Source organism: Sceloporus occidentalis, unplaced genomic scaffold (genome assembly GCF_023333645.1).
Source record: "Sceloporus occidentalis isolate IW3139 unplaced genomic scaffold, rSceOcc1.0.p SCAF_6, whole genome shotgun sequence".
Classification (NCBI taxonomy): domain Eukaryota; kingdom Metazoa; phylum Chordata; class Lepidosauria; order Squamata; family Phrynosomatidae; genus Sceloporus; species Sceloporus occidentalis.
Window position 1 is genome coordinate 127,006,282 of NW_028316986.1, and position 15,514 is coordinate 127,021,795.

The 15,514-nt window shown below is 39.6% G+C and overlaps 1 protein-coding gene across 5 annotated transcripts in view; it reads left to right on the plus strand.

Annotated features, from left to right (window-relative positions):
* Nucleotides 1-3,070: 3,070 nt before the first annotated feature.
* Nucleotides 3,071-15,514, plus strand: part of LOC149311384 (isoaspartyl peptidase/L-asparaginase-like) — a 36,543-nt gene continuing 24,099 nt past the window's right edge. For 2 of the 5 annotated variants that reach the window (XR_016281787.1, XM_089530973.1), the window contains exons 1-3: nucleotides 3,071-3,265; nucleotides 8,733-8,939; nucleotides 13,643-13,785. Coding sequence is in view for 4 of the 5 variants with exons in the window: in XM_089530973.1 (XP_089387099.1) it covers nucleotides 3,184-3,265; nucleotides 8,733-8,939; nucleotides 13,643-13,785 (432 nt within the window). In the remaining variant the exon portion in view is untranslated. Of the gene's footprint in view, nucleotides 3,266-7,625; nucleotides 7,842-8,732; nucleotides 8,940-13,642; nucleotides 13,786-15,514 lie in introns of all 5 variants that reach the window. The other 3 variants (XM_089530974.1, XM_089530975.1, XM_089530976.1) reach the window with 3 other exon arrangements.

Genomic DNA, 15,514 nt, shown 5'->3' on the forward strand with positions numbered 1-15,514 from the left:
AGTGACCACATGGCCAGAAGGAGAAGAGTCCAGCCTGCAAGTAATACCCCTCCATGCCATTTGAACTAAGAACAAAAACGATTTTCTTTCTCCTGTATAGTTTTTAACACCTTGCCTGAAGAAGATGCCAGTGGAGCTTTGAAAGCTTTCAACATGTAATTGTGCATTTTGGTTGGTCCAATAAAGGTGTCATTGGGAAATCCCGTGAATGATTCTGGTTCTTCCCCAGATAAGTCCTCTCTAAGCATGATGTGTGTGAAAATCTTTGTGCGGCTGTCCTGGGAAAATGCCTTTTTAAACCCTTGATTTCCCCCATGTGATGAAGTCCATTGTTAGGTAGATTTTTGATTTGCTATATGGCCAACACGTCTATCCCTGAATGAACTTGTCCAATTGTGTTTTTAACTTCACCATTATCAGGTTTTTAGCTTTTTCTTATTTTAGCATTTTGTAAGCTGCTTTGAGTCCCACACCAGGAGAAAGGTAGAATATAAAATAACTATCTGAGTAAAAAGAGAGAGGGAGAGAGAGAGTTATGCATTTGAGTCCATCCTTGATTTTGGCAACGATGGCTGTTCCTATTTAGGAGAATGTTGTCTGCATTATAAGGCATGGAGTGGAATCCAAGGAATCTGACACAGAGTAGTTGGAATGCAAGGAGCTTCCCATTCCAGACAAGCACCTTGCCTAATCTGAGAAACTGATGGCTGAAGCAATTGAGGGGCTTCCTCCACAACAGGGCTTGAGAGACACTAAAGAGTCACCCCACCCTTCGAAGTCTGGTAAAGACACATAAAAACTTTACAGGAACCATCCATTAAATAGAAGACACTGACTTATCCCAACAGCTGTGGAGAATCCTTGTTGTTTGCAGTCATTCAGCCTCTTTGGTCATGATCTTGGTGTTCCTTTGTTTACTGGCATTCTTGACTCCTGGATTAAATGCATTTTATGACTCCTCGACTCAACCTTTTTTGGCTTTGGATATCTGGACTACTGGCTTTGTGTAAACTTAAGGACTGTGTGAAACTTTGTGTACCAACTTCTGGACTGTCTGAGGCCTCCCTTCATCTTCTGGGATTACCTGTGCTGCGCATGACTGGAACTGGATTGACTCCACTTAGGGTTGCCATAATTGTCCACTATTACCAGGGACAAAATGTGGAACAAATCGAGACCAAACTGTAGGACAACTGCAGGACAAAACTCAGCCCAAAATGTAGGACATTTAAGAAAAATGGAGGACCTTAAATGCATCTGTTTCCCTTAGGATAATCTGTCATAGGCATGTGCAAATCTACAGTGCTATATAAATAATAATAATAATAATAATAATAATAATAATACAATCGGATGGTGTCACATACTTTTCACTGCCATTTCCGTTTTCAACAGCAACAGCAAAAGAAATTCTAGTAGAAATCAGCCAAGATTCAGTAAAGTCCAAAGCCCTCCTCTCAGATGCATTCATTTCTATCCAACACCATTCTTCTAGTACACTGAGATCCCAAGCAATCCTCCATTCAGACACTAAGGTTCAGCAAGGCTGTAGCATCATGCACCTCCAATATTCCTATATTCAATATTGCCATAGGTTAAATTACTCCTTGTGCATTTTAAGATGGAGTGTTTTGTTTCCTCTTTTTGTGTAGTTTGAGGCCTGAACAGACAGACCAAAATAAATCTGCTTCGTGTCACTTTGCAGGAATGCTGTTTAAATGACATAGGCATCTTAAGAGGCCAGAAGCTTGGCCAAAGCTGCACTCCAGCCCTTAGGACTGGAGCATGGCTTTGGCATGGTTTCTGGCCTCAGTCTTAGGACGCATGCAGCATTTAAACAGCATACCTCCAAAGTAACCCGAAGCAGCTTTATTTTGGCCTTTCTATTCAGGCCCCAAGTTATGCTACAAGATAGCATCACCATTTTGCAGAAGTAGTTTGTGCTTCTGATCTGTGTACCAAGTTCATAAGTCCTTTCAAATGTTTTTAAGAATTGTCTGTCCATAATTCAGTTAATCAGAATTAAGGCTGCTTCTGAAGAAGAATCACTTTCATCTGAAACACAGGAATAGGTGACTTTGGTGCAAAATACACTGCAGAAATAATCCAGTTTGAGGCCGCTTTAGTTGCCCTAGTTCAATGCTAGAGTGTTCTGGGAACTGTAGTTTTGTGAGACATTTAGCCGCCTCAGCCAGAGAGCTCTGGTGCCACAGTGAACTACAATTCCTAGGATTCCCTTGTATTGAGCCAAGGGCAAGGCAGTTAAAGTGATCTCACACTGGATTATTTCTGCAATGTTTTGGACTCAATATAAACTTGCTGCTAACCAAAGATGAGTTGTTCTTATAATGCAGAAACTGTTTAAATCAGGGGTAGGGAAAGTGTGACCCACATATGACCACCCAAGTTTTGTGTTTTGCGGTCCTTGACTTCAGACCCCACAAGATTGCTCCCTTTATGCCCTTTCCTAAAGTGACTCACTCTCATGCTCTGAAAAACTCTAGGAGCAGCATAAATTGCACACACACACAGAGCAACATTTAAGAGAGGAAAAAAGTACTTTCTGACTATTTCTAGAATAGTCCCCAAACTGTACTCTTTAATAGGATTTTGGACTTCAGCTCCCAGAATCCCAAGCTATTGGCCAGCATGGCTGAGGCTTCTGGGAGCTGAAGTCCAAAGCCTCTTAAAGGGGACAGTTTGGAGACCACTCCTGAGCCCTTGATATTATGACAGTGGTCCTCAAACTGTGCTCTTTAATAGGATTTTGGACTTCAGCTCCCAGAACCCCAGGCTATTGGCCAGCATGGCCGAGGCTTCTGGGAGCTGAAGTCCAAAATCATCTTAAAGGGCACAGTTTGAGGACCACTCCTGAACCCTTGATATTATGACAGTGTACAAACTGGGCTAAGTTTCCAGCGTGGGGCGTGAGGGCTGGCGGCCATCTTTGAAACGGGCAAGGGCGTTGCTTCAGAGCTCAGGGGCGGGCGGCCATTTTAGGAGAGGCGGAGGCTCCCCGCTCAGCCCTGAAGGGAAGGAAGGAATAGGCGGCCATTGCCCTCAAGGGGCCAGAAGGGGGCGGTGTGGTGTCGGTGTGTCTTTCTCTGTCGGGGGCCAAGGTGCTCGCCTTAAGATGGCTGCTCGCTTTCTCCGTTAGTTTTGGGGAGGTGTGAGGGCTAATAGATGCTCGCCTCTTGGCTGCCACTCGGGGCTTCACTCGCCTTCAGCCTTTTCGCTTTTGCTTTTTGGAAAGGGGAGGAAACCTGTAAGTAGATCTGCGAGGGAGAACTTGCAGCGAGGCGTACGCACTGCAGAAACAACCCACATTGAGACCGATTTAACTGTCCCTGGCTCAGTGCTAGGGAATCCTGGGAAGTGTAGTTTATTGTGGCATCAGAGCTTCGCTCTTTATGGTGTGAGGATATCGTGTTCAAATAATAATAAATAAATGATAACAACAATAAATTATTCAATAATAAATTTATTATTATTATCATCATATTTTATTTATTTATTATGTATTTACTTTTATTTAAATAATAATAATAAATACATAATCAACTTATTATTCAATAAATATATACATAATAAGTTTATTATTTAATAATGATTTTATTATTAAATAAAAGTAAATAAATAATAAATAAAAATTAATAATAATAATAATAACTTCATTATTACATAAAAGTAAATAATAATAAATAAAATATTTACTTTTATTTATTATTTATTTGCTTTTATTTAATAATAATATTTTTATAATTATTAAATAAAAGTAAATAAATAAATAAAAGTTGATGATAATAATTTTATAATTATTAAATAAAAGTAAATAAATAAATAAATAAAAATCAATAGTAATAATAATTTTATTATTATTAAATAAAAGTAAATAAATAAATAGGGCGCCCGCCCGCATTATGGAGCGGCTTCTTCCTTGTTCTCTTAATTCTCGGCCTGTATTTTTCTGGGGACCAGGGTTCAAATCCTGGCTCAGCACTGGGAGGGTTTCTCTGAAGATGCCGGCTGGAGAAACAAACTCTTCTAGAACATGGCCACATATCCTGAAAAACCCAGGATGCCGGCCATGAAAGCCCTCGACTTCCCACTGGGTGACCTTGGGTAAGTCACACTCTCTCAGCCTCAATGGATGGCCGTGGCAACCCCATCTCTGAAAAAACCTGCCAAGAAAGCCCCATGATAGGGCTGCCTGAGGGTTGCCGTAAGTCAGAAGTGACTTCAAGGCACACAACAACACATTTCTCAGGTGGCAAGCATGACATGCTTCTTCTCTGAGCAGGTGATAATCTGCTAAATATTCCTTTCCTTCCTCCCTGCAATGTCTCCTGGAAGGGAATATGATTTCATGGTATGCCAGTTGCGCCCCTTCCTAGAATCGGAGGACCTAAAGATGGTATTATGTTTTTATTGTAATGTTTTTTGAAATGCTTTTTACCTGTGAGCTGCCTTTCTGGGAGAAAGGCAGTATACAAATGACATAAATCAACAAATACATGAATAAATGCCAGTAACCTCAAGGGTGGACTTCTGCAATGCTCTCTACACTGGGCTACCTTTGTACCAAGTCCAGAAACTTCAACTGGTTCAGAATATAAAGAGACAGCCATATTAGTCTGTGGAATCAGAATGTATAGAGATTTTACGGCACCTCTGAGACCAGTTGAAAGATAGAGGTGGACAGAGTGAGCTTTTGTAGACTTACGTCTACTTCCTTAGATGCATTTGGACCCCAAATGCATCTGAGGAAGTAGACTTTAGTCTATGAAAGCTCATTCTGCCCACTTCTATCTTTCAGTTAGTCTCAAAGATGCTGCAAGATCTCTCTACATACTGGTTCAGAATATGGCAGCCAGACTGATTACAGGTACATCCAGGAGAGATCACATCACACCAATATTAAAACCCCTCCACTGGCTGCCACTGAGTTTCTGGACAAAATACAAAGTGTTGGTTATTACTGCTAAAGCCTGGCATGGTTTGAGTCCAGGTTACCTGGAGGATTGCCTTCTCCCATACAATCTGCCCTGCATACTTGGATCCTCTGGGAAATGTTTAGTCCAACCGGCCAGGCCTAGACTGGCAATGGTTTCCCAGAGGACTTTTTCATCTGCTGCCCCCAGACTGTGAAATGGTTTACCAGAAGAGATACAACAGCTGAAAACATTCAAAACGACATACCCAGTCAATTTTAAAACATGACTTTTTAATTTTATGTATACTCAATGAGTGTATTTTAATGGTTTTATAGTGTTGTATTTTAACTGTGGATTTATGTTTTTAATTGTGTATTGTATATTAATGTTTTAGTATTGTTTTGTCCCAAGAGCGATGCTATGGACTTTGGGTGTAGCAAGGCCTCTGGCTCTCAGGATCACAGCCAGAACAAAAGACTTGTCCATAAATTTCTAAAGTTTCAAAAGCTTTACTGGTTATAAACACAAATAACATGAAACTTATCTCCTTTTTCAATAGTCCTTCCTAAATACCTTGTTCTCTCTTCTTGGTGGATTCTATCTTTCTTCTTTGAGGACTATCTTTCTTCTTCTGTGGACTTATCTTTTTTTCAAAGGAAAATACTCTCTCCAGGTCTGACTTGGCTGAAATCTTACTACACACTGAAACTAGCTAGAGGGAGACAGCATAAGACCCTGAGATTTCCCACAATCCTTGTCTTTCTTAAAGCTGTAGATTTCTATTTCCTCTCCTAAACTAATATATAGAAAAGCTAATATAATCTCAACTAAATATATGTCTCAAGAGCATCAAAGATGCTCTGGAGGCATGACAAGTATGCTGCATCCTGCCTCGAGCCTTCAGGAGAGGCTAGGATGATGATGATGATGATGATGATGATGATGATGATGATGATGATGATATTATTAGAGACGACCTAATGTTTTCTCCCACTGGTGTTTCCAGACCAGGTTGGAAAAAGTAGTATCTGAAACCCATTTAATGTATAGGCAAGTTGAGATAAATTAAATACTTTAAGCCTCATGTAATTAAAAATGTATGGTGTAGTGGTTTGTGCACTGGGCAGTTTGTGCACTGGGCACTTGAACCAGGGATTGAATCCCCAGTCAGCCACAGAAACCCACTGGGTGACCTTGAACAGGTCACCCTCTCTCAGCCTCAAGGGAAAGGAATGGCAACTCTCTTCTGAACAAATCTTACCAAGAAAATCTCGTGATAGCCTTAGGGTCACCATAAATTGGAAACAACTTGAAAGCAAACAACAATTAAAATACCCTGAAATAACAATCCAAAGCAGTCTTCACTGTGTTATGGTAGAAAATATTTGATGGATTTAGAATGAAATTAAATTGAAAGTATAATAGGACAGTTGTCAATTGAATTCTTAATTTTTTCCTGAGAGTCAGTTGTTTGAAAGGAGAATTATTTCCCCCGTCCTCCCAAAATTACACACACCCCTTTGTAAAATATAGACTTTGTTGAATAGCTTTCTTCATAGAGCTTGGAAATTTAGTTTTAACAATTAATTTATTTCTTTAGTCATTCCAGTATTTAAAAAGTAGCTCATTGGTGCTGCTCATTGCAATGCTGGAAAAGATACGATTTCTGCTTATTAGTTTCCCCCACTTCTTTTTTCTTGTTTTTAATGCAAAAGAGAAAAAAAACCTTTGAGTTGATAGGAATGGCATGATACTTGAAAATGTCCTATTAAATGCCCTTTAAAATAACTTTGGAAACAATTAGAAACTGTATTCAGTACACCCATAAAGCTAACTTGGTCTTACTTGTTACATTTCTTTCAAAATGTGACTTTGTTACACTGTGCTTACCAAAAAAAAGTAACTCGTTAGAGGTAATAGTGTTATGTAAGTAATTATTCCAAAACTGTGTTCTTCATTATCATTTTTCACTCATGGGAACGTGCTTGAATCCCTGTCTCTGCACAGTGTGGTACAGGAAGGACTTCTGTTTGTGAGTCACTCATCAGGACACCAAACCGTTCCTTTCTCTTTGTATCGCCTAGCTCTCCTGTAGAGGCTTTTGTGAAATGTTCAGTTACAGTTTTGAACACAAGAGTGACTGACAGGAGCAATTGTATTGATTTAAATCATACTGTCAAAAGCTGCTCTCTTTCAGAAGAAAGTGATATGTGCTCTGGTTTGTGTCCTAGAAATTTATATACATCTTCATTCATTTCACCAAGTATTGTAGTTTCACAGAGGTAAAATGGGATTGCTTGTGCCATACCAGCTTAATATGTCTGGAATGTGCAGGGCTAAGACATTGGCTTATCACAGACGTGTGAAACGCTTCATGGTCCATCTGGCAGCCCAGATGCACTGATTTTCCATGGGTGTTTGACATGATAAATGCAAGTATGAAGGACAGACATGCTACTCAAAATATCCATTGGCATTTCAAGAATGTCTGAATACATCATGGTTCCTCAGGTATGTGCCTGAGTGTTTGGAGGATGCACATGTCTCCTTTGCACTTTCCAGGGGTATGATAATCAATACAGTTAATTCATTAATCAGATTCGTTGGTTCAAACTCACTGGTTTTCTAGGGACATAAATGCCATATTGGATCAGGTCAAAGGCCTATCTACTCCTGTATTTTTTTCTACAGTGCTCAACCATGTGCCTATAGAAAATTCACAAGCAGGATAGGAAGGTAATAGCACCTTCCCTCTTCTGCTTCACAGCAAATGGGACTGAAAGCCATACTTCCAGTGACCATGGTGGTTTTGAGTGGCTCTGAGAGTTAGTTTTTCCAGCATCTGCTAAAGTCAATGTGCCACCACTGAAACTAGTAGCCACTAACTGCCTAATCATCCAAATCAAGGTACAGGTTTTTAAGAATTGCTGTAATAAATGGGAATCTGATAGTGTCATAGAAGAGGCTGATCCCTTTCATGCACATAGATAAAAGTTATGCCTCTTCTTAGAGGGGATCCACTATAATGCATGTATCTATAATTTAAAATGCAAGTATTACATGCTTTCTTCTTCCTCTGGAACTAGTATAGTGCGCCCTTGGTATCTGCTGGGGTTTGGTTCCAGGACCTCCCATGGAGCACAACATCCGTGGATGCTCAAGTGCCATTAAATACAGTGGCATAGTAAAATCGTCTCCCTTACATAAAATGGCAAAACCAAGCTTTGCTCTTTGGAATTTATTTTTAAAATATTCCAAGCCATGGATGCTTGAATCCATGGATATGGAGGGCTGACTGTATTTTATTCACATTTTAATGTATACAGATCTAAGTAGTTAAAATTCAAACACTTAATAGACTCTGATTTAGGTGATAATAATTAAAAAACAATAATAATGATTGTTATTCTTTAAAATGTTTGAAGAATGATTGAGGCACTGCATGAAGTGCTCCTTATACCTTACCTGGATGAAATATTGTATATTTTGTTTCTATTTAATCAGTAACAAAAGCTTATCTGAACTCAGTAGGAGGAAGACTGAACTTTGAACATTCACTCAGTAGGAAAATCTGAGATAATGGATACCTTGAACACTCTAAAAATGTTGAGGTAGTAAAACAAGGTTTCAAGAATCAGGCCAGATCCAGTGACGCATGCAGTGCCTTAGTGAAAAAGTCACAGGCAATATTTCATCAGATTTCAACAATTGGCTTGTCATATGAAGAAGAGGTGGTAGCACATTCTGTCTCTATTTTGTAAGAAATACTAGTTCTGATAAATAATTCTGTCTCTATAGCCAAGAAGGCATTCAACAATATGAAGCCCGTTATTGTGGTTCATGGTGGAGCTGGTCGTATCTTTAAAGAGCGAGAAAATGGAAGTCGCTCCGGCGTCACCAGAGCAGCTCTGAAAGGTTACAATATCCTTAAACAAGGAGGGAGTGCATTAGATGCTGTTGAAGAAGCTGTGGTGGTAATGGAAAATGATCCACATTTTAATGCAGGTAATCACTGAGCTTTCCATTTTGGAGGACTAAAAATTCAGTCACACTCTTATGTATAGAAGCCAGCCTGCTGTTGCTGCTGGTGGTGCTGGTGGTGATGGTTGTTCTTCTTCTTCGTCTTCTTCTTCTTCTTCTTCCCTTTCTTCTTTTTCTTCCTTCCCTCTCTTTGACTGCCTGTGATCCTGTGCTCCCTGTGAATTAACTGTAGCGTGATGCGAAGGAATTTTGTAGTCACTTCATTTTCTTGCCACAAAAAGCTCCTTAACCTGTTAACTTCCTGCAAGTCTGGTTGATGGAAAAGGCATAGAGGGAGGGCCAGTAAAAAGAATAGAGCTAATTTACACCAATGCAAGCATATCCACTGATGCTTTATTGTACAATAGCAGGAGATGGAGACAGGGGTCATCATATTACATAGATGCATCACAGCTTTGAATAATGATCAGATTGGGAGTTACTTGCCCTAAGTGGTAATTAAGGCAACGTGGCTTATACCATCGATGATAACTTCTAGTCAGATTTAGTACTAATGCCTCTTCCTCACCTTGCCCCTTATCTCTCCACTCTTTTATACCAATACAGGTCCTTGTTCCCCCAGCACTTTGATTCCTTATCCTCAGCATCCACTTCCATTATACCCCCCCCACACACACACACACACCTAGCTAGAGTGCAAATCCTGGGAGGGACTATATATATATATATATATATATATATATATATATACACCGCTATTCCAAAGATCATAGCGGTGAACAGCAAGTAAGCTAATTAGCAAGTAAGCTAATTTGCCCCCAACAGTCTGGGTACTCATTTTAGCGACCTCGGAAGGATGCAAGCCTGAGTCGAGCTTGGGCCCTTTTGCTGGTCTTGAACTCGCAACCTTGTGGCTTCGAGTGAATGGCTGCAGTACAGGCATTTAACCACTGCGCCACCAGGACTTCACAAATGCCCCACTGATGGCAAGACTAGAGACCTTTGATACTCAAGACATTTGGGATCTCAGCTGCCAGAATCCTTGGCCATTGACCACTGTTCTGGGATGTGATGTCCAAAACATGCAGAGAATGAAAAATTGAAAATTACTGCAAAAGAGGAACCAGCAGACTGAGTTACACCATGAGTATCCAATAAAATTGAGGGAGTCCAGGGAAATTTACTCATCTCCATCACTCAAACATGGGTGCTTCATTCTTTGGAATGCGACTGCAGCTAATGACTCAAGTTTGTTCTGTGGTTCAAGGATGCAATCCACATAACCCAACTCAAAAGCACACCTCCCCATTCCAGTTTCATAAGAGAGCAAGAGGGACACTACTGATGGTGCAGAGCTGCTATTAAATCACTGCATATCTTGGATAACCGTTCTGATAGAATCAGTGTTATCTTCAATTGATGACAACTTTGACATTTAGCAAGCATATAAAATGCAGCATTTGTCTAAGGCTTTCTTTTTTTCTCCCAAGAATCTTATATTCTAAAATTAGCAAACCTTTGTTTAAGATTTTTCCTTTGTTCAGATAATTCAGCATTTTGATACTTTCTGAGCAATGTCCTTCACACATAGCGTGATGCCAAAGCATGGGCCTCCAGTTCTTTAGCCAAGAAGCAGCATGCATGTTACAGTTTGGCTACCCATGTTATATGCCGTATCCAGTCCTTTAATTGTTTGCATCTACTTGTGTTAGGGCCCATTAAGTATAGTTGCTCTTGGAGAACAAGGGAAAAGAAGCTGGGTAAACAAGACCCTGCTTGGAATTGCTATTTCAGACCTACAGTGGGTTGTTTGTCTTCATAAAAGATGAAGCAGTATTAGCATAAGGGGGGCAGTTACAACAAAACTGTGACTGGAGTCATTTAAAATGCCCAGAACTTGTGAAAATTATTATTGTAGGCTGCAGATCCTTGACCCTCACAACCAGCATGACCACAGGCCATAGGATTCTGGGAACTCTAGTCCCAAAAAAGTAATTTTCCATGCTCAATGTCTAAGCTAGTGTTAGCGCGTATGCAAAATGATAAAAACACCCCCAAATTCCCCCACAGTCAACGTGCATTTGGCTGAGGTAATTGGCTATTCCCTTTTACATTGCTTGGACATGGAAGCTTATAGATGAGACATAGCATCCTTAGAGTGTTGGCATTTCTCTTGATGACCCGAACGGAGGGCATGATAGGAAATGATCACTGTCTTCCATGACAGAGAAGCAGGCACCCCACGTATGCAGCAAAGCCACAGTTTGGAGTTGCAAACAGGAAGGATGCTTTACACCTTTGAGACAGATTTATGACTCTGATATACTTCGCAGGCATGAGCTATTCCGGTATTGATAGCCTTTCCCATCAAAAAGGCTGACCATAGATCAAGCAATGTGTAAATTTGGTTTTGTTTTGAAGTCGGAAAACATCCTTCGCTCAAGACAGGGCAAAAACCCTATAAAAAGCCCTTCCAGTCCTTTGTTCTGCCTTGGAATTCAGACGGACTTCTTGTTATTTGAGTTTCGATGCAGTTCCAAGCCCTCTTTCCCCTTCGCTCTGTACTGGAGCTCAGGCAGGCACTTTGTCAGTTTGTGTTCCAATGTAATTCCAACCCCTCCCCTTTTCCCGTGTTGCTGCTTTACTTTGACATCAAGGAGACCGTTGCAGGCGAGTATTACCTTTTTAGAAAAGCCAAATGTCCTCTTTTCCTTCCTTTTCTTCTTTTAGTCTTGAGTGAGAGTGTGGATGCATGTGTTTTTATGAGTGTACCCCCTTCCTATAAATCAACTAGCTTATAATTGAAAGAGTTTGTCTCTGCGCAGTTCCTGGAATATCTGGCCTCTCAGTAAACATTTTGGGATTTGGTCCAAAAGGGGTACTTGTAAGGAGCCCATGATTGATGAGTTGAGCTAATTAATATTCCCCAAAATTGAGCAATCATCCTTACTCTAGTCAGACAACTGTTGAATAGGTGTCAAAAGGATTTCCCTATGGTGGTTGCCCTGCGAGTGTTGTAAGTGAGCATAGGCTTTCTTTTAGGTGGGCTCTTTGTTTCTAGGAAGTTTATGAGACTGAGTAAATACTCAGAATTAACTCTACATGCAGGTAGTTAGAAACTGATGACTCAAATCCAGTTTTACTATAAAGTCTAATGAGGATCCTGTGTCAGGTAGCACATTGTTGCGTGTAGTCAAGTCACATGTTGACTTACGGTGACCCCATTAATTCATAGGGTTTTCTTAGGCAAGAAATACATAGAGGTGGTTTTGCCAGTGCCTTCTTCTGAAATACAGCCTATAGCACCTAGTATGCTTTGGTGGTCTCCCATCCAAATATTGACCAGGCTTGACCCTGCTTAGCTTCCAAACTTAGATGGGATTTAGTGCCATTAGGGTTTTATTTATCTATTTACCTAGCACATTGTTAAGTATCATTAAATGTTAGTTGTTTAATGTCCTCCCTGTACCCACCAAAAAATATGGGATCAGGAGGCGGTGTCATTTAAAATCTCTGTCATTAGCATCAGAATTACTTGTATCAGCATACTTTGTGTCCAGTCACTCTAAATCTGGTTCCTCTAGTCTACATGATACTGCATATCAGGTTTAGTGTATTGTTTTCAGTACATTCTTTCTTTCTCCTTAGCAGTGCTGCCTATTCCTTGGACTCACTGCCTTTTCAAGAATACACAAAGAGGAATATCTTGAACAATAATCTGTTAGGATATAGTACATGTTTTTATATCATACGTGTGATTTTGAAGTTAATAGTTTTTCCATATCTCCAGAATAAAGAGGTTACATAAGTTAAATATTCCCCCCCAAAAAATCTAGGGGTAGCCGTATTGGCCATATAGCAAATCCAATAACATTCAAACAATGATACCTTATGGGGCCAACCAAAATGCACAATTACATGTAATTGTGCATTTTGGTTAAATACTCCCAGTTATTCCTAATAACAACTAATTATGCTGTAACTTAAAAAGACAACTTGAATAATGAAGTCATGCTGATAAGTGAAATAAAAGAAATAAAGAGATTCAAAAATTTTGTATATATAGGTCTTTATTAGAGCTTATGTGTGTTTCATTTAAGTTTCGTGTTATTTCAACACCTTGTAGGAGAGGACCTGTGCAAGTAGATGACAGTGAGATCTACACTATCTTGATCTTATAACCTGAGTTTCTACTGCTTAAGAATATACAATAGTTAACTTTTTTTAAAAAGAGTTTCTAGCCCTCAGGATTATTTGGCCTGTACTTGGCTCTGTGAACTGTTTTTGAAGATTCAGATTGTCATTATGGGAGTGAACAAGTAAGGTTTTTGCAATGAGAATATGAGGACAGCCTTCCGTGAGTCCCCAGTTGCTTATGCATTTATTTTTGCTTCCCTCATATTGAAGTGATACTTTCCTTCTTCTTTCATTGCCAGAAACAGACAATTCCAAATTATGAAACATTTGTATAAATATGATTAAATAGGTTTCATGTTGTAGAAAAAGAAGAAATACCTTATGTTCAGAAAATATGCAAGACTTTCATTTATAGTACTGAAATTTGTGGTTGCATTTATAATTATATTATAAATTATATATTTCTGCAAGAAAGTTGGCAATCTAGAAATTTTCACTTAAAAGGTGCAAAAACATGAATTGGTTAAAAAAAGCTTTAAGTAATAAAATTGATTGGATGGCTATCTTTGTTCTTTTCTTGTCTGTGTTAGGTTGTGGCTCTGTATTAAATGAGAAGGGTGAAGTAGAAATGGATGCCATTATCATGGATGGAAAAAATCTGACCTCAGGAGCAGTATCTGCAGTGAAATGTATAGCCAATCCAATCAAGCTTGCTCGACTTGTCATGGAAAAGGTATGCAGAATAGTCACTTGAACAAAGCTCTTAGCCAGTTCTCTTTGGACTTGGGATCCATGTTGTGTGAGGCTTCATTGCCTATGTTTCTGGCCTGGTTACACAAGTAACAAAGAGTTTTAATATTCTGCCATGTTAAAATTGATGAGACAAACAAAGCAAAATGCCCAATGTGTTTTGGGTCTAACATTTGTAAAGGGGGGGATTAAAAATCTAACGTTGGCATAAATGGTAGGCTTGGTAGGTTGAGTTGGCCTTCCAAGGTGCTGCTGGTCTGCTCCAGGAAGTTTCTGAGGTTTAGAATCCCTGGCAGTTGTCCACTCTGGAACTGTTGTTGCAGTTGAATCATAAACTCAGAACAGATTATTTTAAAATATGCAATACCATATATCACAAAATAATAGCAACAAAAATAATCAGGACTGTAGCAGTGGGTTAAATTTGCCACATGTACCTCCCTCTATACCAGTTCCATGCGGTTGACATACACAGAGCTTTTGAGACAGCCTTGCCCAGTTTTATGGCTTTTGTATGTTTTGGACTGCTACCTTTCAGCCCCAGTGAGCATAGCTAATTGTTGAAGTTGATGGGCCTTGTAGTCAGAACATCTGGAGGGCACCAACTTGGAGAAGGCTGTTCTAGGAGGCTGCCTTCTATTGAATCAGACCATTGGTGGATCTAGCCCACTGTTGTTGGCACTGACTGGTGGCAGTTTTCTAGAGTTCCAAGCAGAATTTTCTGATCCTTTCCGGAAATCCCACAGGTTGAATTTGAGGCCTTTGGCATATGAAGTGTTCTTATCATTGAGCTACAGTACTCTCTGTCTACCCATTTGTGATGTCCCAAACTATGCTCTTTTAAACCTTCCAGCTTGGAGACCACTTGTCTCACAATATGAACTGGCAAGATGTCATTCCACCTGCCTTCAGGATAGTGAAGAACCACTTGCTGCTTTGCGAAAGCCAGCACAAGAACAGACAAGCCTGCCACTTCTAATGTAGTACTCCTTAGACAGAGAGTGCTCTATAACTCTTGCCTCAGTCAGCCTCACAGTTCCCTGTGACATAGATAATTTGTGTCCATTTTATAACAGAGGGATGGGATTGGAAAAATAATGATTCAACATGAAATCCACTGCACCAATGGAAGCTGGCATATAAAGCTAAATCTCCTATAGTCAAATCTAGTATTATTGCCTCAGTCTCACACAACCTCTAATCTCCTTCAGACCACCAGAGCCTCAATGCCATTTTCCCTTCACCATTCAGTGGCTTTCTGTTTCATTATCTGGGTTCAAAAGGTAGCCCTTCAGAGTCTGTTTAGTAACACTTCTTGAGTGATTTAAGTGTGGATGTGTTAATGTTTCCTTCTCAAAAACTGCCCTTTGAAAGACATAATCTTGCATTTCATGTTTAAACCTAGTATATCAGGGTTCAGTCAAGACATTGTCTTATTTTATTTATTTTTATATTTGTAGAACAAATGTTGGTTTACCCGCTCAAATTTTATAATAAAGAAGAAAAAATTACAAGTAATAAATGCCAGAGATGCAAGTTATTTATCTCATCTAATAATAAGCCATATATGTGGGCTTTAAGGAGAATTTGGAATCCTTTGAATCCTGCCTCTTTTGACATGGTTCTAATTGGAGAAAAAGTCCAAACCCTACATGCACTGCTCCCTGATTATACGCATGTCTTACATCTAAACATCTGGCATTTCTTTGCTT